The 25,224-nt window shown below is 39.7% G+C and overlaps 6 protein-coding genes across 6 annotated transcripts; 3 read left to right on the top strand and 3 right to left on the bottom strand.

The window, feature by feature from the left end:
- The first annotated feature begins 1,557 nt into the window (after positions 1–1,557).
- LOC101313085 (probable pectinesterase/pectinesterase inhibitor 41-like) lies at positions 1,558–3,524 on the top strand. Its single transcript, XM_004290762.1, has 2 exons — positions 1,558–2,590; positions 2,698–3,524. The coding sequence occupies exons 1-2, from the start codon at positions 1,603–1,605 to the stop codon at positions 3,390–3,392; spliced, it is 1,683 nt and encodes a 560-aa protein (XP_004290810.1). The 5' UTR covers positions 1,558–1,602; the 3' UTR covers positions 3,393–3,524.
- Positions 3,525–5,245: 1,721 nt separating this feature from the next.
- Positions 5,246–5,842, bottom strand: LOC101290930. Its single transcript, XM_004292618.1, has one exon. The coding sequence runs from the start codon at positions 5,840–5,842 to the stop codon at positions 5,246–5,248; it is 597 nt and encodes a 198-aa protein (XP_004292666.1).
- A 1,396-nt stretch (positions 5,843–7,238) lies between these two features.
- LOC101315410 (RING-H2 finger protein ATL5-like) lies at positions 7,239–7,940 on the bottom strand. Its single transcript, XM_004292617.1, has one exon. The coding sequence runs from the start codon at positions 7,938–7,940 to the stop codon at positions 7,239–7,241; it is 702 nt and encodes a 233-aa protein (XP_004292665.1).
- Positions 7,941–11,423: 3,483 nt separating this feature from the next.
- LOC101312794 (bifunctional epoxide hydrolase 2-like) lies at positions 11,424–13,530 on the top strand. Its single transcript, XM_004290761.1, has 3 exons — positions 11,424–11,934; positions 12,779–13,017; positions 13,116–13,530. The coding sequence occupies exons 1-3, from the start codon at positions 11,470–11,472 to the stop codon at positions 13,360–13,362; spliced, it is 951 nt and encodes a 316-aa protein (XP_004290809.1). The 5' UTR covers positions 11,424–11,469; the 3' UTR covers positions 13,363–13,530.
- Positions 13,531–14,422: 892 nt separating this feature from the next.
- Positions 14,423–16,189, bottom strand: LOC101312508 (60S ribosomal protein L18-2-like). Its single transcript, XM_004290760.1, has 4 exons — positions 16,126–16,189; positions 15,934–16,023; positions 15,535–15,846; positions 14,423–14,721 (listed from the first exon to the last, which is right to left on the bottom strand). The coding sequence occupies exons 1-4, from the start codon at positions 16,126–16,128 to the stop codon at positions 14,563–14,565; spliced, it is 564 nt and encodes a 187-aa protein (XP_004290808.1). The 5' UTR covers positions 16,129–16,189; the 3' UTR covers positions 14,423–14,562.
- A 2,126-nt stretch (positions 16,190–18,315) lies between these two features.
- LOC101312220 (probable exocyst complex component 6-like) lies at positions 18,316–21,441 on the top strand. Its single transcript, XM_004290759.1, has 2 exons — positions 18,316–20,717; positions 21,329–21,441. The coding sequence occupies exon 1, from the start codon at positions 18,316–18,318 to the stop codon at positions 20,701–20,703; it is 2,388 nt and encodes a 795-aa protein (XP_004290807.1). The 3' UTR covers positions 20,704–20,717; positions 21,329–21,441.
- Positions 21,442–25,224: the final 3,783 nt, after the last annotated feature.

Below are 25,224 nucleotides of genomic sequence, written 5' to 3'. Positions count from 1 at the left end.
ATTGTGGTTTGAGGAAGCTTCATGATGGGATCGGAGCTAGTTCAATTTGCTGTTTCCGGATTAAACGCAAGGTTTAAATGGGGATCGGAATAATGGAAGTTCTGATCGACATGAACTAGTAGTAGTGATTGACTTGGTCGATGGTTTAGACAAACCCAAGTTGTAGGATGGAGTACAGGGGTAACAAATGAAGCTAGATCTAGACAGGTAGACATGCATTGTCATTGACCCGTCGCTGCGTCCACCGTCGTCTTCGATATGAGCTTCTTCACTGGGTTACATTTTCAGTGTCGGAGAGAGCTAGCTAGCTAGAATGACAAATCCACGCGGTTTAAGAATGTGTGTTCTTTGTAGATATATGCATGTGTGTATCTATCCTCAGATCTCCATAATACTAGCGTAGTCAGTTGTCAATCTTATAATTAAGCAGGGTGACTATTCGTGTTTGCACAAAGCCACAAAGGAATTGGTCTTTGGGTTTTTTTTTTACCCTAATGCAAGCTACCGAGTAATCTAGCTAGCATGTTATATTACCCAACTCGATCAGCGAGTTTGGGTTTTTTGGTTGATTGCGCGTCTTGATTGTGTTAATTTGGTCGACCATTACATATTTCGTTATAAAATATAGATACATGATGGGGTTCACATGTTAACACATGTTATGAATAACGATTAACACTGTGTGTTTGCATGTCCGTCATGCATACAAGAATTTTTGATATCCATGATCTATTCATTGGTATATTCAATCAATTATTATCGCAAATGATAAAACTCAGCTTTCAGGTCAGGGATGTTTGCTTCTATATAATTCCATGCTGAATAAAAATCGAAGCATTAACTGAAAAAATTGACATCGTCTTCCTTTATAGTTCCATGATTGCTTAGACAAAAACATACGTAGAATATGGGGTTTACATTGCTGTGCCTAGTGTGTTGAATGATTCCAATCACACCAGTGTCAAAACTCATTAGAACGTACCAAAAGAAAAACTATTTCTAAGAAGAATCCACCGTCACCATGCCAATTGAAAGCGAACGAACTTCATTTTCATTAGTAGTTCATCTTTTCTTTTCTTTTCTTGTAGACGTATCATTTTTTTTCTTCATCATAGAATGTGAAGACGGCATGAACCATATATATATTTATGGATTAGTTGATAATAATTAATCTTCGTTTCAAAAACTAATTTGAAACAATGTCGTCACCCACTATTAAAACAATGTTGACAAACACCTCTACTTATCCTACGCACAATCCAATCACCCATTTCCAATGAAATTTTTATGTTATTGCTCTGAATTTTGAAACACAAAATAAGAATATTAGACAAGCAGAATTGCCTAACATCTTAAGTCCAAGATATAACCCTCGACGCGTATTCTCTAGTCTCTCCAATTGAAGTTGACCACTCAAAGTCACATACACAGACATAAACCCACAAGAATTTTTATCAAATTCTTTACCACCAACTATGCCTAATTTTAAATCTCAAATCCTCTCCCTCCCGGATCCCTATATAAGAAACCAAACCCTCAAATAGCTAATCCACTACAACACATATTACATCACTCTTCATAGGTCTAGCTAAACCAAACCTCATGGCTTCTTCTAAGGTACTAGCTACAGCTTCATTTCTCATCTTTCTTTCTCTCTTTGCCTCCCTATCTCTTGCTGCTAACACCACCGATCCAACAACTCCTGTATCTTCAGGGACAATATGCAAGAGTACCCCGGACCCTTCTTACTGTAAGTCCGTCCTTTCTAACCAAACATCCTCAACCGTCTATGATTTCGGACGATTCTCCGTTCGGAAATCCCTGTCCCAAGCCCGGAAGTTTCTAAACTTAGTCGACAACTACCTCAAAAAAGGGTCCTCCTTGTCCGTCCCCGCCGTCCGAGCCCTCGAGGACTGTCGCTTCCTTGCAGGGCTCAACATGGACTTATTGTCCAACTCGTTTCAAACCGTCGACAAAACCAGCCGCCTTCTTTCTACTCTCAAAGCCGACGACGTTCAGACCTTTCTGAGTGCTATTCTAACAAACCAACAGACGTGCTTGGACGGCATACAAGCCGTGGCTTCGTCTTGGGGATTGAAGAACGGGCTCGCCGTTCCGCTCCGCAACGACACCAAGCTCTACAGTGTCTCCCTCGCGCTCTTCACCAAGGGATGGGTCCCCAAGAACAAAAAAGGGAGTGGAGGGAGGACAGGGAGGAAGAGCGGGTTCAAAAACGGAAGGTTGCCGATGAAAATGTCAAGCAAATCGCGAAAGGTTTATGAGGCAGCGAGCCGGAGGAAGTTGGAGGAGGATGATGGCGTGTTGGTGAGTGAGGTGGTGACGGTGAGGCAGGATGGTAGCGGCGACTATACTACTATTACTGACGCCATTGCCGCGACTCCGAATAACTCTGCCGCGGCGAATGGCTACTTCATGATCTATGTGACGGCCGGTGTTTATGAGGAGTATGTGTCTATTGCAAAGAACAAGAGGTATTTGATGATGGTTGGAGATGGGATCAACCAGACGATTCTCACCGGTAATAGGAGCGTTGTTGATGGATGGACAACTTTCAACTCTGCAACACTTGGTAAGTCCTTGAAAACATGTCACTAAATTGAATGAGCAATGCTACTAGGTGAACCACATTTTGGCGGACATGCATTACTAACAATCTTTAATGTGTGTCTATTTCAGCTGTGGTTGCACCCGGATTTGTAGCCGTAAACATGACATTCCGCAACACAGCCGGAGCTGCCAAGCACCAAGCAGTCGCAGTCCGAAACGGCGCAGACCTATCCACATTCTACAGTTGCAGCTTCGAGGCGTATCAAGACACCTTATACACACATTCCCTAAGGCAATTCTACCGAGAATGTGACATCTACGGAACGGTGGATTTCATCTTTGGAAATGCAGCAGTTGTTCTCCAAAACTGCAACATATACCCTCGGCTTCCCATGACCGGCCAGTTCAATGCCATCACCGCTCAGGGACGAACCGACCCGAATCAGAACACCGGCACTTCGATCCACAATTGCACTATCCGAGCCGCCGATGACTTGGCTTCGAGCAATGGCACTACACAGACATATCTTGGAAGGCCATGGAAGGAGTATTCTAGAACAGTTTACATGCAGTCTAACATTGACAGTGTGGTGAACTCAGCTGGGTGGAGAGCTTGGGATGGAGAGTTTGCTCTTAGCACATTGTATTATGCAGAGTACAATAACACAGGGGCTGGATCGGACACCACAAACAGGGTTACGTGGGCAGGATACCATGTCATTACCAACTCCAGTGATGCTTCTAATTTTACTGTGTCGAATTTCTTGCTGGGAGAGGATTGGTTGCCTCAAACAGGGGTGCCTTACACCGGTGGCTTACTTTGAGAAATTAAGCTCTTGAATTTAGGTAGCTAATTTGTTCCTTCATTTTTCATTTTGCCATTGTTTTAAGTAAAGTAATAAGTGTGTAATACCCAATTAAGCTTTCAACGATTACAAGCTTAGTTGCTGGTTTTAAATATTGTTGTATTCAATCCCAAAATGTCAATACTCAATACCATATGGATTCTAAATCAAGAACAGTGAAGCAGCTTCCATTATATATTACTCTTTGTATTGCTGACTACGTCTGATGACCATGCTGAATAAATTAAAGACTTATGATTTAAATTTAATTTTAGAATATCTCTGTCTCCTGTTCTGTGTGTCTCTTTCTGAAAAAGAAAAATATAGATATAAAGAAAAATTGACTCAGACTTCTAGTACGTAAAAGTTGCTAGCTATATAGCATTGCAAATTTGCAATGCAGATTGAATAACAAAATTAAATCATTATGATCGACGACCCATATAAACCGGAGTTCACAGTCCCCTTGTGGTTGTATATTCTTTTTCGTAGGTAAATTGTCTTTTGGATTTCCATTCGTTTGTATCATGCATGCTCATCTAATTTGCAAAGCTTCAAAGGTTCAAGTTTGAACACTGTCAATTTTAAACAGCTTTTGAAAAATAGAACCATGCAGACTACTATTTAAGTTACTATGCAAAACTTACAAGCCATACGTCTTAAAATTGAATTTAATTAGTCTTCTTAACCTAACAATGTTTGGTCTAGAACGTTAACTGTACCTAAACTTTGGTCTAAAAGCATTGGAGATCATTTTAGTAGAGACATGTGTTATCCCCAGTATATGTAATTCAGGTCTTCATTATGATCATGCAGTTGATCACGGCTAGCTGGGCGTGAAGTTTGAACATATATACATTGCTTCGTTTGCTCATAATGCATTATGCAGTTCAGATTGCTCTTTAGTTCATTTCTTTAATTAAGACTTCTTGACAGCACAAGAATCTAATTAAGGTTAGGGGAAACTGCATTACTCATTATCAAAAATGAAACTAATTTCATGCATGCCTACTTTTGTTCTTTCGGACCCTAAAATAAAAACAAAAGATAAAAATTATGTTCATCAATGTCTTGGCCAGGACGCATCAGATAGATGAACACGAACATATCCAGTAGTAGTACTAGAACGTACTCAATACTTGTTCTACGCATTTTTACCACGTGCATGAAGGTAATCACCTAGCCATTTTCTGCATCTTAGTCTTTATTCAAACAAAATCAAGAACATATATGTAACTACGCTAGTCACTCTAATTATACACTTGACCGCATCAGCTAGATGATGCAACTTTGTGATGATATCAAGTTATCAACCCTTCTGATCAAGTTCAGCCTGGTTGCTAGTATAATTACGTTTTTTCTTCTTACAAGAATACGAAACTTATTCACATGAAATACAATTACATATATAGTCTTCTATATATATAAATATGGAAGAGTCAATAATGACAATCTAAAACAATATAAAGTCAAAAGTAGAAAATGCACTCTATATATACTAACTGATTTCGTTGCGGGTAACTTTCACATAAAGACACAAATTTAACCGTAATTCAGAAAAGAAAAGAGGTATTCGCTTCTTCATAATTCTAATCTGTAGATGTTCTTGATAAAACCTTCGATTCCTAGGACACATTACGTATATACTTGAACAAACGATTCTTGTTGAAATTTGCTAACTGGATCTGGAACTTGGAAATTCATGTGTTACATATAAATTGATGTCCTTTGATATTAACAAGGAATAAGCACTAAATTAAGCTACATGCAATTAGGAAAAAGAAGTCATGAATACTTGATACAACTGATTAAAAGATGATTAAGGATCGAGCTCATACACCCTTTGGGGCCAAAGCCTTGATCACGGACAAGACATTCTCGCACATCTGTATAAACACTTTGTTCTTGTCAGCAAGCACAGTAGGCTCACCGTCTAGGGAGCTTTCACAATAATTCGAGTCGGCAATGGCTACCTTCACCCAGACCACGACGTCTTTGCACTTCTTGTCCGACAGCGCGGCCACCGAGTCATCCAGCTGCTCGTTGGCGTCGGTATAACTGTCTATGCAATCCTGAACCCCCTGCTGAACATCCGGGTCTAGACCAGTGGCGTTTTTGAGCATCAGCGTCCTCAGGTGGGATTCAACGTCGGCGGCATTCGCGGCGGCCAGCCTGAGCGCTATGAAGGCCAGGCCCGTGAGGTCGGCTCCTTGGCTGTTAGGGTCTTTCTTCAGGCTGTTGATGCATAGGTCCTTGTTCGTCGCTTGTTTGCATGCTTCTTCTAGTAGATTCCCACTGACGGGACCGGACGGTTGGCCTCTGGCAGGTTTGCCCGGTTGGCCGCCTACAGGTTTGCTATTTGCAGCGAGGGCAACATGTTGGAGCACGCAGAGTGTTGAGAGGAAGAAGAATGATGTGATTGGCTTCATTGTACGTTGTTGATGTTTGGTGATGACTTGTTGAAATTGTAATGATGATGGAGCAGTGTGAATAAATATGAGAGAAATGTGAAAATTGACCGGAGTTGGATGAGAGGTGGTGAATTTTCATCAATGGAGAACCTCTCGATGTTACGATTTGTAAGGAACTACCAAACGTGTTCGTTTTGTGCGTTCCTCCATGCAAGTTACCTAGTGTGATAGACTATGGTATAAAAGCTACTCTTCCGAAAAATCGGGTGTTATAGCCTAAAACCATGTGGTTCATTTTTGTTGTCAATATGAACTTTCGAATAAGATGATTTATGCTGTGTCATATTTGTATCTCGTATTAATGTATACAAATACAAAAAACAAAAACAAAAACAAAAAAAGAGAGAGAAAGGATTGATATCATCGTGTGTTTTACAATCTTAACAGTATTCATAGAATTTTCCGGTCCGACTCTTCTAGATGTGATATTGTGAATATTTGATATATACAATTCTAAGAGTTTAATATCGAATGTGTTATTTCGTCATATTAATAGTAGCCTTGTAAATAAAATAAAAACAGGACTACATGAGTAACACTGTTATTTCACCAGATGAATGACATCCTTGTAAATAAAATGAAAATAAGGATAGCATGGTCAATCCACCAGGTAAATGAAAAATGCTAAGTGTTTACTGTTTAACCCTATTATGTGTGTATCAGAGAAAATTAACATCCACAAGTGATGCGATACATAATCGAAGCATTTCACATATGCTAGGCTCAAAGGGATTAGCCCTTAAGCTTATGAAGTCTTCATGATTCCGTGACTTTGTCAAAATATGAAAACTCAGGGAGAGAACATTTATACTGAAATGCCAAAGAAGGTCCGAACATAAGACCCAAACTTGCCTATCAAAAAAAAAAATAAGACCCAAACTTGAGGGATCATATAATTCGACCCAATGTGGAGTGTTGGCTTACATTGCCTCATGGGAAGGGAGAAAGTGGATCGCAACAATAATTTATATGGATTGATATTTGATTTGATCGAAATATCTAGTGGATCGAAATATCGATCTATGGGTTTTGTTGAGCTTTGGTTTCTCTCCCCTCTGTTCGTCCTCAACTTGAACAAAACAGAATATTCACCGTCAACAAATCAAGAGATTATCACACCCACTCTCCACGGAGTAGATAACATAAAGAAATCTTGTGATTGTTAAGTTATGTATATATTATCCAGTTTGAGAAAACAAACAAACCCAAAAATGGAAAAAGTAGCAACAAAAAAAGATACTCTATCTGAACAAAACAAAACAAACCGCCATTTTCTACAGTCGGGTTTGGTCACTGCAAGTGGTGACGCCGCCCACACCAACACGGATGAGATTGAACTAAAGCTTATTCTGATCTATATGCTCCAAATCCTCTTCATCGATACAATCTGATCTCCAGAACATTTCCCCCCATAACTTTGCGGCCACCGAAAATCCCTTACCCTATCCTCCATCGCCATCCCCACTAGATCCAATGGCCTCCTCCCACACTCCTCCACCGAAAACCTCACCGAAGGCGACCCCATTTTGTCTTCACCTTCCTCGCTTCCCGAACCGGCCGGTTCTTCACTCACCGTGATCACAACTTCCGGCATCGGAGCGGTAACATCCAGCCGGACCAGACATCTACAAAGCGGACAATTCGAGTTTGACTGGAACCAAGTGTCTATGCATTCTATATGAAACGCGTGCTTACAGTTGGGCAACACACGACCACGTTCTCCGTCCTCGAACACCGACAGACACACGGCGCACTCTAGCAGCGGGTCGTGAGCTGCTGACATGGAGTATACAAAGCTAGGTAGCGTCTTGAGAATCGAGAGATCCAAGCCCTTCCGAGATACGTTGTTGCTGGTCGTGGGGGAGATGATATTATTTCGAGAGAAGATGAGTCGACTCCGGCGACGGCGGCGGCGGGGATGGTTGCGGTGGAAGCAGAGGCGGAAGGAACTGTGGAAGCAGGCGACGACGAAGACGACGACAAAGAGAATGATGACGGAGCAGAGCATGATCTTGCCGTTGAGGGCGTAGTTGGCGGGTTTTTGATTGTTATCCATGTCAGAATTTAGGGTTTGGAGAAGGAGTAGATAGAGGTGGAAATGGTGAGGGTTTTAGGGAAATGGGGAAAGTGGGTGAGAGGGTTTAATTTGGTTTTGTGAAAGGTGGCAATGGAAAATGGAGAGGAAGGTTCGTGTTGTTGGGAATTGTGGTAGTGTTTTTATGAGCATCGGCAATTGGGAATGGCGGGGTTTCTTATTATACTCACTCTATTATTGCTGTTCTGTGCTCAGCAGGGCGGGTTTTTATAGGATTTATAATATTGTGGGGGGTTTATACACAGAATTTCGTAAATAAAAATAGGACATTTTCCCATATGGAAATATATATCATGATTATCATCCTTTTGAATGTTTATCCAAGTACAACCGTTACGGTCTCGTTTCTTTCATGAATTAAAAACTTACTTTATTTCTTCACTCGTGTTTACCTAAAAACTATTAAATCACACCTCATATGATAATTAATGTGACACAAACATGTTATAAAATGAAATTATGTGATAGGTTGAATTTTCAATCATATATGTTTTCACGTAAAATGGGCTGTATGTAGTAAAAGTGATTCACCCAACACATTACCTTGATAGTTATATGTATCTTCGCATTTCTCATATATACTAAGTATAATTCGAGCCATGAAAGATTATATACTTTATGCATTTAAAATTTAATGAGCTTTAGGTTTCCAAATTTCATTTTTAAGAAATATCATGAAATTTGGAACATGCTAGGATAAAATGCTACAATTAAGAGGAATTATATTAGATTTATTTACTTCCAAAAATATAATTATATCATGGATTATATAACAACTGGTTGAATATTTTGTATTGTTTTGTAATATGTGATTTAACAGAATGATGACCCAAAGTGGAAGAAAATGTAAGTAAAAAGAAAGCATAAAAATATAAAAATATAATTTTGTGATATAATTCTTCCAAGACTATTTCTCACATGACTATTTTATGTCATCTAAACTTAAACAATTGAATTTGGTCTTTTATGGAATGGATTGATATCTATAGTCAATAATGCAAAGATCCTTTGAATTTGAATGAATGGGATTATGGGAAGGTTACATCAGCTAAAGACAGAATTCATGCAACTCTATCTGCCTCAGTAAATGGGCAAGGAGAAAGACTGAATAAAGGTAGCTACTTGGTAAGGAGGTGCATCCTGTCACTGTGACTGAACTTTTTTAGACTTTATCAGTAGAAGTGTGGAACACACAGCGATATCAGAGATACATGTATAGTCCTAGTAGTAGAAGCTGAGAAAATGGCACCAGGAAGCAGACAATATATCCGAGCTCAATAATACATGAAACATGAACTACTATTCCATTTTGGTATTAATTTCTTTTGGATGCTATTGTAATCCTTTATGAGTTATCAAGCTCATGTTTAGAAGAAACAAAACAGATATTCAGCAATAGGGGAAATGGGAAATTCTTGGTGATCAAAACTATTAAGAAACAAAACAGATATTTAGCAGTAGTACTAGTGGACCTTGCAGTATGATATACATGTTGCCCATGATCAAACTTGGGTCCTATATATTCTACCATATATGCTAATCTAATCCAGAGAATATAACTGTGTGGATATATAATTCACACAATAACGTGCATTGAGGCTTGATGCAACCAAAGCATATAGCTAGATCCTTTGGGACTTCTGCACCCCACCCAAAGAAAGAAGCTACCCCAGTTCCATGATCAACTTATCTGCTTTCAAGCTTAGCAAGCACTTGGTTTTGCAACCCATGTTGTTCTGTTGTTCACTTCATCAAACTGTGGGTAGTACCACAACTGGCATATATGGTATTACTATTCTAATAGTAATGGTGTGAGTCTGTGAGATTGGAGTCCTAGACAGAATGATCATGTTGACATACATAATTGAGCAATATGCTAAGGATACCAAATCTAGGGGCGGAGAAAACAACTGCAAAACTGCTTGATTCTAACAGTATTAAGCCTGGAAATCTGGAATCCTTGATGGTCTGGTTTACTTAGGTTAGTGAAGCTACTAACACATACATTCTCAGATCATGTGGTATCCAAAATTTCGCACACAAATGTTAGAGCCCTAGCTTTTAGTGTGCTTGTTTATAGCTAGTAGCTACAGTTGAACTCTATTTCTACCTAGCATATTTGCCTGCAATACCCTGCATTTCCCAAAACAAAGACAAGTAAACTGGGCTGTTGCAAAGATTGAGTTGGGCCTATAGATACCAACCCAACTACTGCACAGCGAAAATCAGAACTGAAATAGGCCCAACATACGGAGGCAGTCACCAACGTACTTTCATCATTGTAGGCAAAGCAAAGTATCGACCTCTGCTCTTTCCGGCCACCTTAATGCCGTTCGATCACCGTATCTGCTTGTCTAATCTACTAAAATGTTTAAGTAATTAACGTCTTTGAAACTTTTTACAATCGACTCTTACAAGTAGACTCAAATGACATACGGTTCGTAATGTTGAAAAACATGAACAAACAACTTTTGATCTAAACTCGTAACCGTAAACACTGTCCCTTTCTCAGAGAAGTGATGTGAAAGCATTGAATTTCAGTAGGTCATCTTATGAAACACCATTGATTAGGGTATGGTATGTTTCACCACACCCATTAAATCCTGCTCCCCAGAAGATCAAAATGGTCTTCATCGGCAAGAATTCAATGCTTTCATTCGTTCCGGTCTGCATCAACCAACACCAACCAAATCAGTTATATTTGTTTCAGGCTTTTTAGTGTACTTGGTTCAGTTGGTTGGTGGTGGGTGCCTCTTAATTTGATCTGCATGCAAAGAGTTTAATGAACATGGCTTTTTTGTTTGTGATGAGAATTGGCATTTGGCTGTGCTGTGCTGCTTGCTGGAGATGAGATTGGAAATTTTGATGCCATGTTTGGCATATTGCTATTGGAATTAGAGGAAAGACACCAAGGCTTTATGCTCTTAAGAATTGGAACGACTTGCTAGTACTTCTCTATCGGGAAATCAAATAGCTAGGTTGCGCAATACTTTGTGTGACGAGAAGGCATGCCAATATGACAACCCTACAACCTTCCGGTATGGCATGCGAATAAGAGCATACGCAAATACTAGTATTGTGAGTATTGCACGTTCGAAAAGTAAGACTATATTTTCATAAAATTTCTTGCATTTCTATTAACCTGCCAACCATCCCAAACTGCTACGTGATAATCTCTGCTTAAAGATTTCTCTAGGCAATAAATAGAATTAGGAATCACAATGGGTTTAGATGCTTCTTCTGTTTAAGACAATCCAATGCAATTTAAAGAGAAAATCCAAAGCATTTTCAAAGAGAAAAATCCAAATATTTTAGTTAAACCACCATTATTATGAAAATGACCTCAGAGTTTTCTAGAGGAGAAAACAAAGACCTAACTCAGAAACCAAAGCCAAATCCTCCCACTCCTTCTATATAAAGTCATACAAAGCTCAAAGCACCAAAACCACACTTTTTTTCTGACACAAAACCTCAACTGAGTTGATCAACCATGGAGAAGATCGAACACACGACCGTACCCACAAACGGTATCAACATGCACGTAGCCTCAATCGGGTCGGGCCCACCAATCCTCTTCCTCCACGGCTTCCCGGAGCTCTGGTACTCGTGGCGCCACCAGCTCCTCTCCCTTTCGGCGTTGGGATACCGCTGCATAGCCCCGGACCTCCGCGGCTTCGGCGACACCGACGCGCCGCCCGACGCGTCGTCGTACACGGCCATGCACATAGTCGGGGACCTGATCGGGCTGCTTGACCATCTGGGTATCGAGCAAGTGTTTCTGGTGGCGCATGACTGGGGTGCTGTGATTGCGTGGTGGTTCTGTTTGTTTAGGCCTGATAGGGTTAAGTGCTTGGTCAACATGAGCGTCGCTTTCAATCCCAGAAACCCCAAGAGGAAGCCTGTTGATGGGTTCAAGGCCTTGTTTGGGGATGATTACTACATTTGCAGGTTTCAGGTAAACTCAGAGGTTTTTGTTTTGGATTCTAAAATTGAGTCTGATTTTCTAGTGTCGTTGGTTTTATGTGTTTGTTCACTTATTCAACTGCTATTGTATTTTTAGAAGTTCTGTTGTTTGAGCTTGTTTCTCTGCTTAGGGTCTGAACTCAAAGATTGTTAAAGCTCTGCAATTGATTGATAAATGTGTTAGCTGAATATGAATCCCTTGGTTATTAGGCATTTTACTCTATAGTGAAATCTGAGTTGATGCATGCTATAACAGTATCAAGCAATATAGTGGATAGTGCAGTATCTAAAATAGTAATGAGCTGCCTAGCGATTTGGAACGAAGTCCCTGTACTCGTTTGGGTAGGTATAGTGCCATTTATGTTATATTTAGTCTGCACAACAACCTCCTCTAGTACAGTAAGTTGTTTTAGTACTGTAATTCATAGCCGAACATGAGTAGTTTGACCATCAGGTTCTCACATCCTGCCCAATTTCTTGTGTATGTGTGTGAGTTCTGGGCACAAACTTTTGAGTTTTCAAGTGTTCAATCGAGTAGCTTGTTGCTTCCTTGTTGACTTAGAACAATCATTTTTGTTCCTTTAGAGCTGATTCTTTGGTACACAAATGAGAAGCTTGTTAAGGTCTGTATGTTGTCAACTATTTTTGCTGGATGTCCTTTGGCCAGAGATAAATGCATTATAATCTTACTTGCCTGAATCACTGGAAATGTTTATGGATCAATTGTATGAGCAAAGTGTTTATTTATCTAGATGTTCAGTTAACTTAACAAGTCATTGCCACAGATCATTCTGTTTCCTACATGACAAATAAGATTGTTGAATGTTGCACCACAGGAACCTGGAGAGGCCGAAGCATATTTTGGTGGTCTTGATACTGCCTCAGTAATGAAAATGTTTCTTACCGGTCGCAATCCAGCACCTCCTAAAATATCTAAAGAACTTGGATTTGCAAGTTGGAAACCTGTAGAACCCATGCCCGCTTGGCTCTCGGAAGAAGACGTTAACTATTTTGCCACTAAATTCAGCAAGACAGGATTCACGGGTGGCTTGAACTATTATCGAGCTATAAACTTGTACATTACTAAATTTTTGCTTCTGTTTTGATACACAATTTAAAATGCTTGCAGCAAAACCCTTATTCACCATTGAAATTTTATGTTTCTGGTTGCAGAACCTGGGAGCTTACGGCACCATGGACTGGGGTACAAATCAAAGTACCAGTTAAATTCATTGTGGGCGATCTGGACATCACCTATAATATACCAGGTATCAAAGAATATATTCATAATGGTGGCTTCAAGAGTCAAGTGCCATTTTTGCAAGAGGTTATTATAGTTGAAGGAGCAGCTCATTTTATTAACCAAGAGAAGGCAGAGGAATGCAGTGCTCATATATATGATTTCATCAAGAAATTCTGATTTTCATACCCGGACTAGATTCAAGATTTCTAGCTGCACTTGGTGTATTAGACTTGTTTGAGTCCTCTAAATGTAACACTGGTTCTGTAATTGTACTCTGTTTTGTTTTGTTGTGTAATAATAAACATCAGAACTTGTTCCATCTATTCAATCTTACTACTTAAATTCAGTTGGATCTTGGTAGATTCCTTTACTCGTCTCTGATATTTCATCGACGTAATAAAGTAATAAACATTGTAGAATCTATTCATGGTCCCTCGCTACCTATCGAACAAAGAGGAAATGAATTGAAACGAGACAGAATGAAAAAATAAGGCAAACATAAGCTAACAATTGAACAAGGAGGAAATCAATTGAAACCAGACACGATCAAAAATGTGGCAAACGTATGGCGAGCCACCATAGAAGGCGCAGACTGACGATCAGGAGAAACATAATCTACCTCCCATATAAGAGAACCCAAAGGAGAGCTGCCACTAGAAAAGAGAAATGCGAGGCTTTCAAATTTCAGGATCCATTAGGTTTTCAAATGAGGACCTCTAGGCTGTCTAAGCTAACAAGGCATTCAACCTCAGGATCAAATATCATCATATTGAGGTACTTCGGAAAATGAGACAAAACACCATTGATCATAAATATAACCTGTTAACGATCCATTAGGATTTCGGAACTCATGGCTGTCCACCAGGCAGACAACCTGATTCAGCTCAATGAGCTCATTATGAGATCTTACAACTAAGCATGATCAAATTTGTTGAGGTATTAGCTTTACCATATGACCGTGTTTGTTTACTAGTTTGAATTGGTAAAGACCGTATTCTGGTCTAGCTAATAGCACATATCATTCCATCAAAAAAATTCATAGTTCTTTTGTAAGGACTAGCTGCAGCAACCTTTGACTTTCACAAATGAAACAAGACTAGGCCGAGGAGGGTCTGGAAAGGTTTACAAAGGAGTCATAAAAACTTAGGTGAGGAGAAAAAAACTACTGATCAAGCATGTAAATATGATCTTCAACAAGAACGAATTAATCAAAATTCTCAACATTTACTCCAAACATCTAAAAATCCTTGATTTCCAAACTAGAAAGTCATAGCATATAATTGCAACATAGATGCGTCCTATGGATGATAAATCAGTTCGGGCAAAAACAAAGAGTGACAAACAAAACGGATAATATGAAAGATCCAAATGCATAGCTTAGACACGGAAACCACGGCTGTTTCTTTTTCCCCTGGCCTTCTCGAACTTCCTGCCCTTTGATCGCACATATGGCTTGGTGTGGCTGTGCGGGACACCAGGTGCTGGACCGAAATGCTTCACAGCTTCACGAGCATTCTTGGGTCCTCGTAACAGCATCTGCATACAACACAGTGTTCGTACTTAGTCTCAACTTTGTAGGATAATCAACAGAACACAAAAAAAAAATACACATTGCATCAAATAAATCAAAGGCAGATATTGCTAGACATTCTTCAGCTAAGATGAGAGAAATCAAACAGGAAACAAATGTAGGTCGTAACCAGGCCCTCAAATCAGTAAATTATCAGAGAGCAGACATGCGGACCCTTTTATCCAATTTCTGTGCACATAACCATGCTTCCTTCCTTTGAATCATCCAGAGCATCGGCTTATTGTGCACAGATGTAAATCGTAATGCATTAAACAGTCGATGATACCTACTACATTATGCATCTACTTTTTTTGAAAGAAATTATGCATCTATTTGAAAAGATAGATATGTCAAAAATATCTCAGAAACAGTAAGGAAATAACAAGGAAGACGATTGCTATTTAACATAACAAGTTTCTTAGCAATGTATAATCTCTGAAGAAATAAGTCATCTCCCAAAAAACCATAACAATCAGTACACCACAGTGAATTGAACATCGTTTAAACTTTCAAAAGGTTACAACTACCAATCAAGTATTTTCCCTTTACCAGACACAAACCACAACCACCTTCAATATCATTCACAACTGCATTACTTAGCTACAAGTTTCGGTTATGTTTGTTAAACTTTTCAACAAGAGACAACAAAGCACAAACAAATTAGCAATTATACTGGCAACAGATTGATCACAAACAAAATCATGAATTTCAATCAGGCAATTACATACAATCAAGACCAAAATTGACAGTAAACATGAGTAAAGATATAGCATAATTACCGTGTTCTGCCCAAGCGGAGCTCTGAGAGCCAGCTGGTCAAAAGTCAAGCACTCTCCACCAGCCTTCTCAATCCTAGCCCTAGCTCTCTCGGTGAACCTGAGAGCAGTGACCTTGAGAGCTGGGACCTCAGCGATGCGAACATCGTCGGTGACAGTCCCGACGAGCACAGCAATCTTGTCCTCATGGCCCTGCATATACCGACACAGTCGGGACAGCGAGAGAGGAGCCTTGTTGACCTTGCTCATGCAAAGCCTGTGACGAATCACCTTGCTGAAATGGCTCTTGGTCCTTCGGTGAATGAAGTCATAAAGCTGAAAAACACACACAGATCCAGAAACGTAAAACACCAGAAACGATCACAAAACAAACGACGTCGTTGTGGAAAGGTAGAAGCGTACCTTGACCGTGAGCTTGAGGTAGATATCCTGAGACCTAGGCGATGTGCGCCTGGTGTTCTTTGACTTGCCGCCGGCGACCAAATCGATACCCTGCGATGAGTAAACAAGAGGTAAGAAGGAGGTTAGAGAAAGAGAGAGGAAGGGAAAATGGAGGAGGAGGCGGAGGAGTTAGGGTTTGGAGGGAGACGATACCATGGCGACTGCGGCTTGAAGCTCCTTTCTTCACTTGCGGCAGAGAGAGTGCTTTCTAGGGTTTATTGTGAGGGGGCGAGAGTGAGGCTTTATAAACAAGAGGTGAGTTGGCGGGGTCTTGGGCTTGTGGACGTTTTTGGGCTTTGGGTATTTTATGTCTTTTCCTTTCGATTTAGTCTTATGAGTTATGAGTAGAAGGAGAACATATATAGAGATCCAAGCCCAAGCCCAATCCAAATTTATGACTTCTATTTACACACTGTTGGTGGACTTTTTAATAGAATGATCCATGGTAAAATTGGTTGAACTGCTTAGTATAAAATGATGAAATACTCATGTTAAGAGTTGAAGTCTCAATTCTCATCAGTTTATGGCCAACAGGTTTAAGGGGTCTCTGAGTTCGAGCTTATGCGGTAGGAAAGGTCTGGTTTTGTTAGAAACTCTCATATACTATACATTCAGTCTGAATACTGATTAGGCATATGTGTTACTAACTTGCTAATGCGAGTAAGGTGGCTTGTTATCTCATTTCCATTTGTATTTTATGTAATCGACAAAAACTGAACAATTATTAACATTCATTACTTGTACTGTGGGGCCTGATATAATAGTTGGGACTATGCGCAAGTGTGCATGCGTGGGATGACATCCAGAGGTTCTCTATTTAAAGATATTGTTTAATGTGTTTCAAAGACACACATTGGAAACTGAGGAAGCAAGTTTTTGCGATAAGAGGTAAGAGAGCCGAGAGGATGCAAGAATGATCGTAGAATCAATCTTGTTCTCCGACACATAAATTTCACATTTTATTTTTTTTTTGAACAAGAGCTTTCATTGATGATAGTTTAGATAGATACATCGAACAACTATTAAGGTCCGTCTTTTATCCAAACTTGAAATGCAAGAAACATAAGCGTGTATTTGCCAAAACATGCGTTAGGTTGATTACATTTCCTATAACAATATGTACATAAAACATAAGAGAAAGATCAAACATGTTTGACACCTCTTTAAGTAACATTCCCTACACAGACCAGCCATCCTTTGTTTTGCAAAGATCATTAACAACATATAAAGCATATGATTCTAATATGAGATCAAAAGTGTGTTAACCTAACTGTAAATGCATTTGTAGATCCAAAGCCGTCGGATAAATTTCAGCAGCCTTACCTTGTAATCTCTCACGAAAACCCTTTGAAACAACAAATCTCCATTTTCATTTCGTAATGCTATACCCGTTAATTTCATAGTTTAAAAGCTTGTTTTAAACAAACTCCCATCAGAGTTTATATTTTATAATGACAAAACATGCACCCAGGCCATTCAACGTTACACCGTACCATATGTGGGATTACATTTTCATTTTCATAATTTTTTTGTGTGTGCTGATAATCTGATATAAATATTGTATCAACAACTAGGATCCCTGAGAATCCAACCTAAACCCAACCAACTCAAGCCACCACTGTCCTAATGTACATATTCAATTTTAAAATCTTATGGGTTGTTCAAGTCATCAACCTATGAACGACGCTTATGCACAATAAAACTGATTCATGATACAAAAGCTGTATAGTTAGCCACAGAAGGAAATAAATCAAAAGCAATCAATAAAAAAAAAAAAAAACTAGAAATTGCGTGATTGTATTGGCTAGCAAAAATTAAACATCTCATTATTAATTTTTTCTCGTGTTTTTTGAGAGTCGATTGTGACATTAATACAATACGGTATGACCCATCATATACCGTATACGGTATGCTCAAAGCTTAATGTTGTATGTTTAGTTAACACAGTGTAATATCAGTACGCTTTAGGTCTTTAATGCAATACTTATTGGAGAATAACAGTTTTTCTATCCGATAAATGAAATTCTTTCCTAATTTAGTTCTTCCGAGTATATATCAATATACGGAAAAGAAATAAATTTGCCAGCTAAACTACCGTAAGCCGTCGACCTCAGACAAAACTCCGTTCTCACCGCGCCGCCGAACTATCATATGACCAATTTACTCAATTAGCCCCAGAAGTTCTGAAAACCCACATTATTCTTTACCAAGTCCAAAGTGGGCATTTTCGTCAAACAACAACTTCTCCTTCTCGTTCTCACCCACCTGTCCAAATAACTACCCTCACCTCTCTCCCCCCTTCCTCCTAAATCCCCTCCGCCCGATATGGCCTACACTCCCACGATGAGCTCCTCCAAATCCCGCCGGAAAGTAACTCCGGCGGCGGCCGCCGATAACGGCGACTCGGCCGAGAAACTCGACCAACTCCTCCTCTCATCCGCCATCTCCAACGGCGAGGACGTCGGCCCCTTCGTCCGCAAAGCCTTCGCCTCCGGCAAACCCGAAACCCTCCTCCTCCACCTCCGCCACTTCTCCCGCTCCAAAGAGTCCGAAATCGAAGAGGTCTGCCGCGCTCACTACCAGGACTTCATCCAAGCCGTCGACGACCTCCGATCTCTCCTCTCCGACGTCGACTCCCTCAAGTCCTCCCTCTCCGAATCCAACGCCAAGCTCCAGGCCGTCGGCCTCCCCCTGCTGACGTCACTCGACTCGTTCGTGGAAGCTCGGAACGTGTGCCGCAACGTCAACCTGGCGCTCCAGTCGGTCCGGAGCTGCGTCCGGCTCATGGAGCTTTGCTCCCGATCCAACTACCACCTCTCCCGAGGCAACTTCTACATGGCGCTCAAGTGCTTGGACACAATCGAGTGCGTCTTCCTCGACAAAACGCCGTCGTCTACGATCAAGCGGATGATGGAGAAGAAGATTCCGGAGATTCGGTGGTACATCGAGCGCAAGGTGATGAAGGACTTCAACGATTGGCTCGTCGAGATCCGAGTTATGTGCCGGAATTTAGGTCAATTGGCGATCGGGCAAGCCTCGTCGGCGAGGCAGAGAGAGGAGGATCTGAGAATCAAGCAGCGGCAAGCTGAGGAGCAGAGCAGGCTGAGCCTCAGAGACTGTGTGTATGCTTTGGAGGAGGAGGATGAAGATCCGGTTGGAGATGATAGTAGCAATGGCGAAGATGTTGATTTGACTCCATTGTACAGAGCCTATCATATACACCAGACTCTGGGAGTTGAGGACCGGTTCAAGCAGTATTACTTCGAAAATCGCAAGCTTCAGCTCACTTCGGATTTTCAGGTATCTTCCATGACTCCGTTTCTTGAGTCTCACCAGACTTTCTTTGCGCAAATCGCCGGGTTTTTTATTGTGGAGGATAGAGTTGTGAGGACCGGAGGTGGATTGATATCGAAATTGGAGGTTGAGAATCTGTGGGAGACTGCTGTGAGTAAAATGTGTTCAGTTTTAGAGGATCAATTTTCTAGGATGCAGACTGCTAATCATTTGTTGTTGATTAAGGACTATGTGAGCTTGTTAGGTGTGACTTTGAGGAGGTATGGGTATTTGGTTGATCCTTTGCTTGATGTGTTGAGCAAGCACAGGGATAAGTACCATGAGTTGCTGTTGTCGGATTGTAGAAAGCAGATTACGGAAGCGCTATCTGCGGATAAGTTTGATCAGATGTTGATGAAGAAAGAGTATGAGTATTCCATGAATGTGCTTTCATTTCAGATACAGACTTCTGATATCACGCCGGCTTTTCCTTATGTTGCACCCTTTAGCTCTACGGTGCCTGATTGTTGCCGCATTGTGCGGTCTTTTATTGAGGATTCTGTGAGTTTCATGTCCTATGGTGGGCAGCTTGATTTCTTTGAGGTTGTGAAGAAGTATTTGGATCGGCTATTAAGTGAGGATTTGGATGGCGCTCTTGTGAAGCTTATCAATACATCTATCAGTGCGGTCTCTCACGCAATGCAGGTGGCTGCTAATATGGCTGTCATGGAGAGAGCATGTGATTTCTTCTTCAGACATGCTGCTCAGCTTTCTGGCATTCCTTTGAGAATGGTGGAGAGGGGCAGGAGGCAGTTTCCACTCTGCAAAGCTCGCGATGCTGCCGAAGACATACTCTCGGGGTTGCTCAAACAAAAAGTTGATGGATTCATGATGCTGATGGAGCATGTGAACTGGATGGCTGATGAGACTCTGCAGAATGGGAATGAGTATGTCAATGAGGTGATCATTTATTTGGAAACTCTGGTTTCCACTGCGCAGCAGATATTGCCACCAAAGGTTCTTAAACGAGTTATACAAGATGTCCTTTCTCACATATCAGAGAAGATAGTTGGGGCTTTACTTGGGGACACAGTTAAGAGGTTTACCGTAAATGCAATTATGAGCATTGATGTGGACATTCGGATATTGGAATCATTTGCAGATAATCAAGCACCTTTACTATCAGAGGAAGATGCAAATCAGTTGAAATCAGCACTTGCTGAGTCGAGGCAGTTAGTTAATTTACTCTTAAGCAACAATCCAGAGACTTTTCTTAATCCTGTAATCAGGGAAAGGAGTTACAATAATTTGGATTATAGAAAAGTAGTGATTATTTCAGAAAAATTGAGAGATTCTTCGGAGCGGCTATTTGGAACTTTTGGGAGTCGGGGAAGCAGGCAGAACCCGAAGAAGAAATCTCTTGATTCGTTGATAAAAAGACTGAAGGATGTGAGTTAATCTGTTACATAGCTGTATGTATGATCATTGCCCACAAATGCCTATGTTGATTGTGATTGAAATTACTTCGTAGCTTGTTTACTGTTCACTTAATTTTTTTTTCCCCTGTGCCAATTCTTGCCTGCTGAATATGTTGATTTCCATAGAAAATTCTGTATGTATCAGTTTCATAGTTCCTGATTTGTTATTGTATTGATGATTTCTCTGAGCCTTGTTAGCATTTTGCATTTATTCTTAAATTTCATTTACATAAATAAACTGCTCGCAACCGCCCACTAAGCTTGTCTTGAAAGAGAATGGAAATTCAATTAGACATGTCAACATCTGAGAACTGAGAAGTCAACAGCAGAGCTTGCTGGCTTTCTTATATGAATGCCTTTAGGCTGGTATACTGTAGGTCTCAGTATACTAGTCTGTTATCTTGTATATCCTGTGGTCGCTCGATATTGTTTCTGTTATACGATTCCTTTTTGAACTATATTACTTGCCTTTCCATTAAAGCTATTCTAATTCAACTGTTACATGATTATTTCTTTGTATGCATATGAGATGAAACTTCACAGTTATTGCTATTGAATCAACTATCTTATGTCAAAATTTTGTTCCTGGTACTTATTAATTGCAGATGGCATAAAACCTACGGGCGTGTGCTTTCACCATTTAGAAGATCCTGCAAAGGGTGATAACTTTTAAGTCACTTCAGGAAAACTAATTGCCATCCAGTCATCTTTGTAAGTTTCAAGGGCTGTTTTTTTAATCTTTGTTTTCAGAAATAGGTGATTTATTTATACTAGCCGACATATTAGGACCGCGATGGATACATATCTACCCGAATGTTATTAAGGTTTTTACCAGTCATTCCCTTTGAATTCCTCTGCTAATAATTAATTTTACCATTTTGGCAACTGAAACTAGTTTGTCGTTGCTATTCTTTATCTAAGAATTGGATATCAGTTTTTCGGAGGGGTGTTTGCAGTTCACTGTTTAAAGACCATCACCAACTTGCTTTGGTGTGATATTCAAGTTGGGGATTTTTAAGATTTGAAGTGTTTTACAAATAAGCATTTTCCCTACAAGTTTTCTCTTAATGACCCCAAATTGGCTGTATTTGGCATATTCATATCAGAACTCCGATTGAATATTGGTCAAAACAGGTGTGCCAATTCAGGATAGAAATTCACAATTGCCTTCAAATGAGTTGGCTTAATCTCTGGCAAAGCTGACTAATATTATTTTACAAAAATCTATCTATAGATTTTTCTTTTCCTTTTCTTCCTTTAATCTTTTAAGTTCAACATTCTTTTCCTTGTGCACAAATTTTACTGCTAGGACTTGGCTTACAAGAAAACTGAAAAATCTCAAGGAAAGCCTTTCCTCTTAATTCGATTTAGCCGAGACAGTGTAGTTGGAATTTTTGTTGTCCCAACTCTTAATGATTACTTGCATGTTCATCCCCTTATATTTCAAAGTTCTCGAGTTCCAATTTTCCTTTCCACGATATCGTTCTCTACTTGTGTGTAGCCTTCACCACTCACTATCTGTGACGACCTCACAACCATGCATGCGTCTCCAGAGATGTTAACATTGCGAACCGTATGGGTGGCCAACCTATGGTATTAACCTTTTGAGAAATTATTTGCTGTGGCCAGAACACCAGCTGGCAAGCTGATTTGGTGTCCCCAACCAGTAAAAACACGACACGTGTCCAGCTGAAAAATTGACAGGATCGTGCGTTTAGTTTAACGTCTCCGTTTTCTCTCTGTTTAGAACTGAAACACCCACTAACCTAAAAACCGCATCAGCCCATGTCTCCCACCCCACCCCCTTTTCTCCCTCCTTCTCTCTGATGTCGATGTCACCAAATTGAGCTCCACCTCTTCGTCCTTTCCTCCATCGCCTCTCGGAGTCGCGCTCTAATTAGATGGCCACGAAGCGCAACGCAACTCAGCCTGAGAAGAGGACACTTCCAGACGGCGAGCTTTCACGAGGGTCTTCGGGTCGGAGATGAAGACTGCTGGTTTCGTCGCCACTCCTGGTTTCTTGTCTTCGGTAATCCAAGGTAAAACTCTTTTTTATCAATTTTACATTATACTTTATGTATTTCCATTTGTAATTAAACAAAACAATCAGCTGGATGTTAGTGGTCTTTGTAATTTGGGGTTTATTGATTGTTGATTGGGAAATTTTGGCATTCTCGTGGGTACTTTGATTATGTATTGTCCTATGAGAAGTTTTGATAATCATACATGGGCTGAATGAACTACTTTCACGAGGTAACTTTGAGGTTTATGCAATGGAGTAGATATGATTTCAAGACATTGTTTGCTGTTAAAAATTATAGGTGTTTCGATTTATAGTTCATAATCAGAATAAGTGTTCTGCCATGTTAAGAACTAAAAATGGGAATATATGTATGTTTCCCATGGGGATGTGTATGTTTCCCACTGAAAATTATAGGAGATGAGACCTTTATTGAAACGAGAAGCACCCTTTAAGAACTTGTTAAAATGGGAAATGCAATGCTTGATCTTACAAGACTAATATTCATGCATTTGTTGCTACCTTGACTTTCAGGTTTGTAATCTTGCATGGAGTAAGCATACAAACGAGATAGTTAGCACTTATGGATGTTTCGAAAATCAAATGGTCTGGCAGTATCCATCCATGTCAAAGGTTCAGCTAGGACGAACTCAAGTCCGATGAGACTCACTAGCATCATGTAAAGTTACAGAGGTTTTCGGTCATTAAGATAAATGCAGATTCGAGAAGACTAGTGTGCAAATTTTTTTCTTTCGCTTCAGGATGTTTTAATATTTTTAGTGTTTAATGTGTATCACAGAACCATGAAGAGATTTGAATATACATCTTTTACATTTACCTGTTGTGCTTCAAACTTTTTTTTTTGTAAGTTTCACCAGTTCATTTGTGTTTTTTGAAAGCACGGGAAATATGTGCCTTCTCTTGAATGTACCTGATTCTATTCTAAAAATGCTCAATTCAGTAAATATGAACTAGATGAACTATAGCTCAAATCTTTACGTCTATGTGGTAGCTTTGATATTAAAAAGTCAAAACCATGATGCAAACCATGCATTGAAATAGAAGTAGGCAAGCTTAATAAACAAACAAACCATGATTAGTTTGCAGGTCCTTTTTTTCTGAACTTTTTTGCTGAGTTTACATTCTTCAGGTAAACAATAAGAAAAGGTACAAATTGCCATGAAATAGGCTTCAAAATTTCTGATCATTACACTTGTATATGGACACAATATATATCGAGTCTTATGGTAAATAATATGGCATATCTCTTGAAACCTGCTGCTGCTCAGTCATTGAATGTAAATCCTACATTGTACATTAGTCAGAGATAAATTAACTTAAAAAACGAAATGTGATAGAAAAAGGTTAAACAAATTATGCAAACCTGGCTTGGTTGAGGATATGATCCAAATTGGTGGTTTGGGGCAGATGTGCTTGCAGATGTATGCTGTGATCATAATATATGATTGGAACTTTTAATTTAGAAAACTCTAAAAGAAGAAGCAATTATAATTGAAAATATCAGATCAATCAATACCTGACTCAAAAGCATGCTAGTAAAAAAAAGAATTTGGTTGATAGAATGCTGTAGAATCAGATCCCTGCAATAGATAAGAATCATTCAGTGTGTTAAATGAAGTTGAATTATATGGTATTTGAATCTAGCTCATTACCTGATTTGATGGAGGCAAAAATCCTTGAGTATTGATTGCTGACAAGTTCATAGTTGGATAAAACTACATAATATTGATTGAAAAATTAGTTTTTAGGATACCAACAGTAAATAAAAAAAGAAGTGATTTGAGCAGACTTATAACAACAAACCTGAGTACTCATCAACTGAGGAAATGGGTTTGAAGAATTTGGATTATATTGTGCATGATATGCGGAATATGAGTTCAAAACCTACAAAAATACGGTAATAAATAAATTATTTTCATAAACTACTAAGATTAAATGTTACTAGTAACTCGTACCATTTAGACTGAAATTCTTCCACCGTCTCACAAGCATAAAGATACTTATTGAACATCTTCTTAAAGTCAGGGATTCCTCAGTAGCTTGCTATATTTCTTGTTGCATTCAGCGATATATGCCACAAGCATAAACGGTGACAAGTATCAGGAAAAACATCTCTAATGCCATTTGCCATTGCCTGACATTGATCAGTATAAATGGTCCTTGGTGGTTGATTTCCCATTGGCTCTAAAAATGTTTCAAACAACCAATCAAATGAAGAAGTTGTCTCATCCAACAGAAAAGCACATCCAAACAAAACATTTTTCCAATGATTACTAAAACCTCAAAAAAGACACTCTAACTTCCAAGGTACTGGTAGGAAATCAAAATCAAGTCTTCATTAGCATGAGAAGCTAATAAACCAAACTCATTTGGACACTAAGGGACAATAATTGACCTTCCATTGTTATTGCAGCTTACCAATCTCACTCAAGTAGCTAGCCTTGACACAGTAATTCCTAA

The sequence above is a fragment of the Fragaria vesca genome, linkage group LG2 (assembly GCF_000184155.1).
Source record: "Fragaria vesca subsp. vesca linkage group LG2, FraVesHawaii_1.0, whole genome shotgun sequence".
Lineage (NCBI taxonomy): Eukaryota > Viridiplantae > Streptophyta > Magnoliopsida > Rosales > Rosaceae > Fragaria > Fragaria vesca.
The sequence above is the reverse complement of the archived record's forward strand: the minus strand, read 5'-3'. Positions and strand labels throughout refer to the sequence as shown.

What these genes read in the sequence shown, in the direction of transcription:
- LOC101313085 (XM_004290762.1), top strand. Translation starts at nt 1,603, where the DNA reads ATGGCTTCTTCTAAGGTACTAGCTACAGCTTCATTTCTCATCTTTCTT. An exon ending in TTTCAACTCTGCAACACTTG is followed by an intron (nt 2,591 to 2,697) that starts GTAAGTCCTTGA and finishes TGTCTATTTCAG; the next exon opens with CTGTGGTTGCACCCGGATTT.
- LOC101290930 (XM_004292618.1), bottom strand. Translation starts at nt 5,842, where the DNA reads ATGAAGCCAATCACATCATTCTTCTTCCTCTCAACACTCTGCGTGCTC.
- LOC101315410 (XM_004292617.1), bottom strand. Translation starts at nt 7,940, where the DNA reads ATGGATAACAATCAAAAACCCGCCAACTACGCCCTCAACGGCAAGATC.
- LOC101312794 (XM_004290761.1), top strand. Translation starts at nt 11,470, where the DNA reads ATGGAGAAGATCGAACACACGACCGTACCCACAAACGGTATCAACATG. An exon ending in ACTACATTTGCAGGTTTCAG is followed by an intron (nt 11,935 to 12,778) that starts GTAAACTCAGAG and finishes GTTGCACCACAG; the next exon opens with GAACCTGGAGAGGCCGAAGC. An exon ending in TATTATCGAGCTATAAACTT is followed by an intron (nt 13,018 to 13,115) that starts GTACATTACTAA and finishes TTCTGGTTGCAG; the next exon opens with AACCTGGGAGCTTACGGCAC.
- LOC101312508 (XM_004290760.1), bottom strand. An exon ending in ACCTCAAGCTCACGGTCAAG is followed by an intron (nt 15,847 to 15,933) that starts GTACGCTTCTAC and finishes TGTGTTTTTCAG; the next exon opens with CTTTATGACTTCATTCACCG. An exon ending in CTCCGCTTGGGCAGAACACG is followed by an intron (nt 14,722 to 15,534) that starts GTAATTATGCTA and finishes TGTTGTATGCAG; the next exon opens with ATGCTGTTACGAGGACCCAA.
- LOC101312220 (XM_004290759.1), top strand. Translation starts at nt 18,316, where the DNA reads ATGAGCTCCTCCAAATCCCGCCGGAAAGTAACTCCGGCGGCGGCCGCC.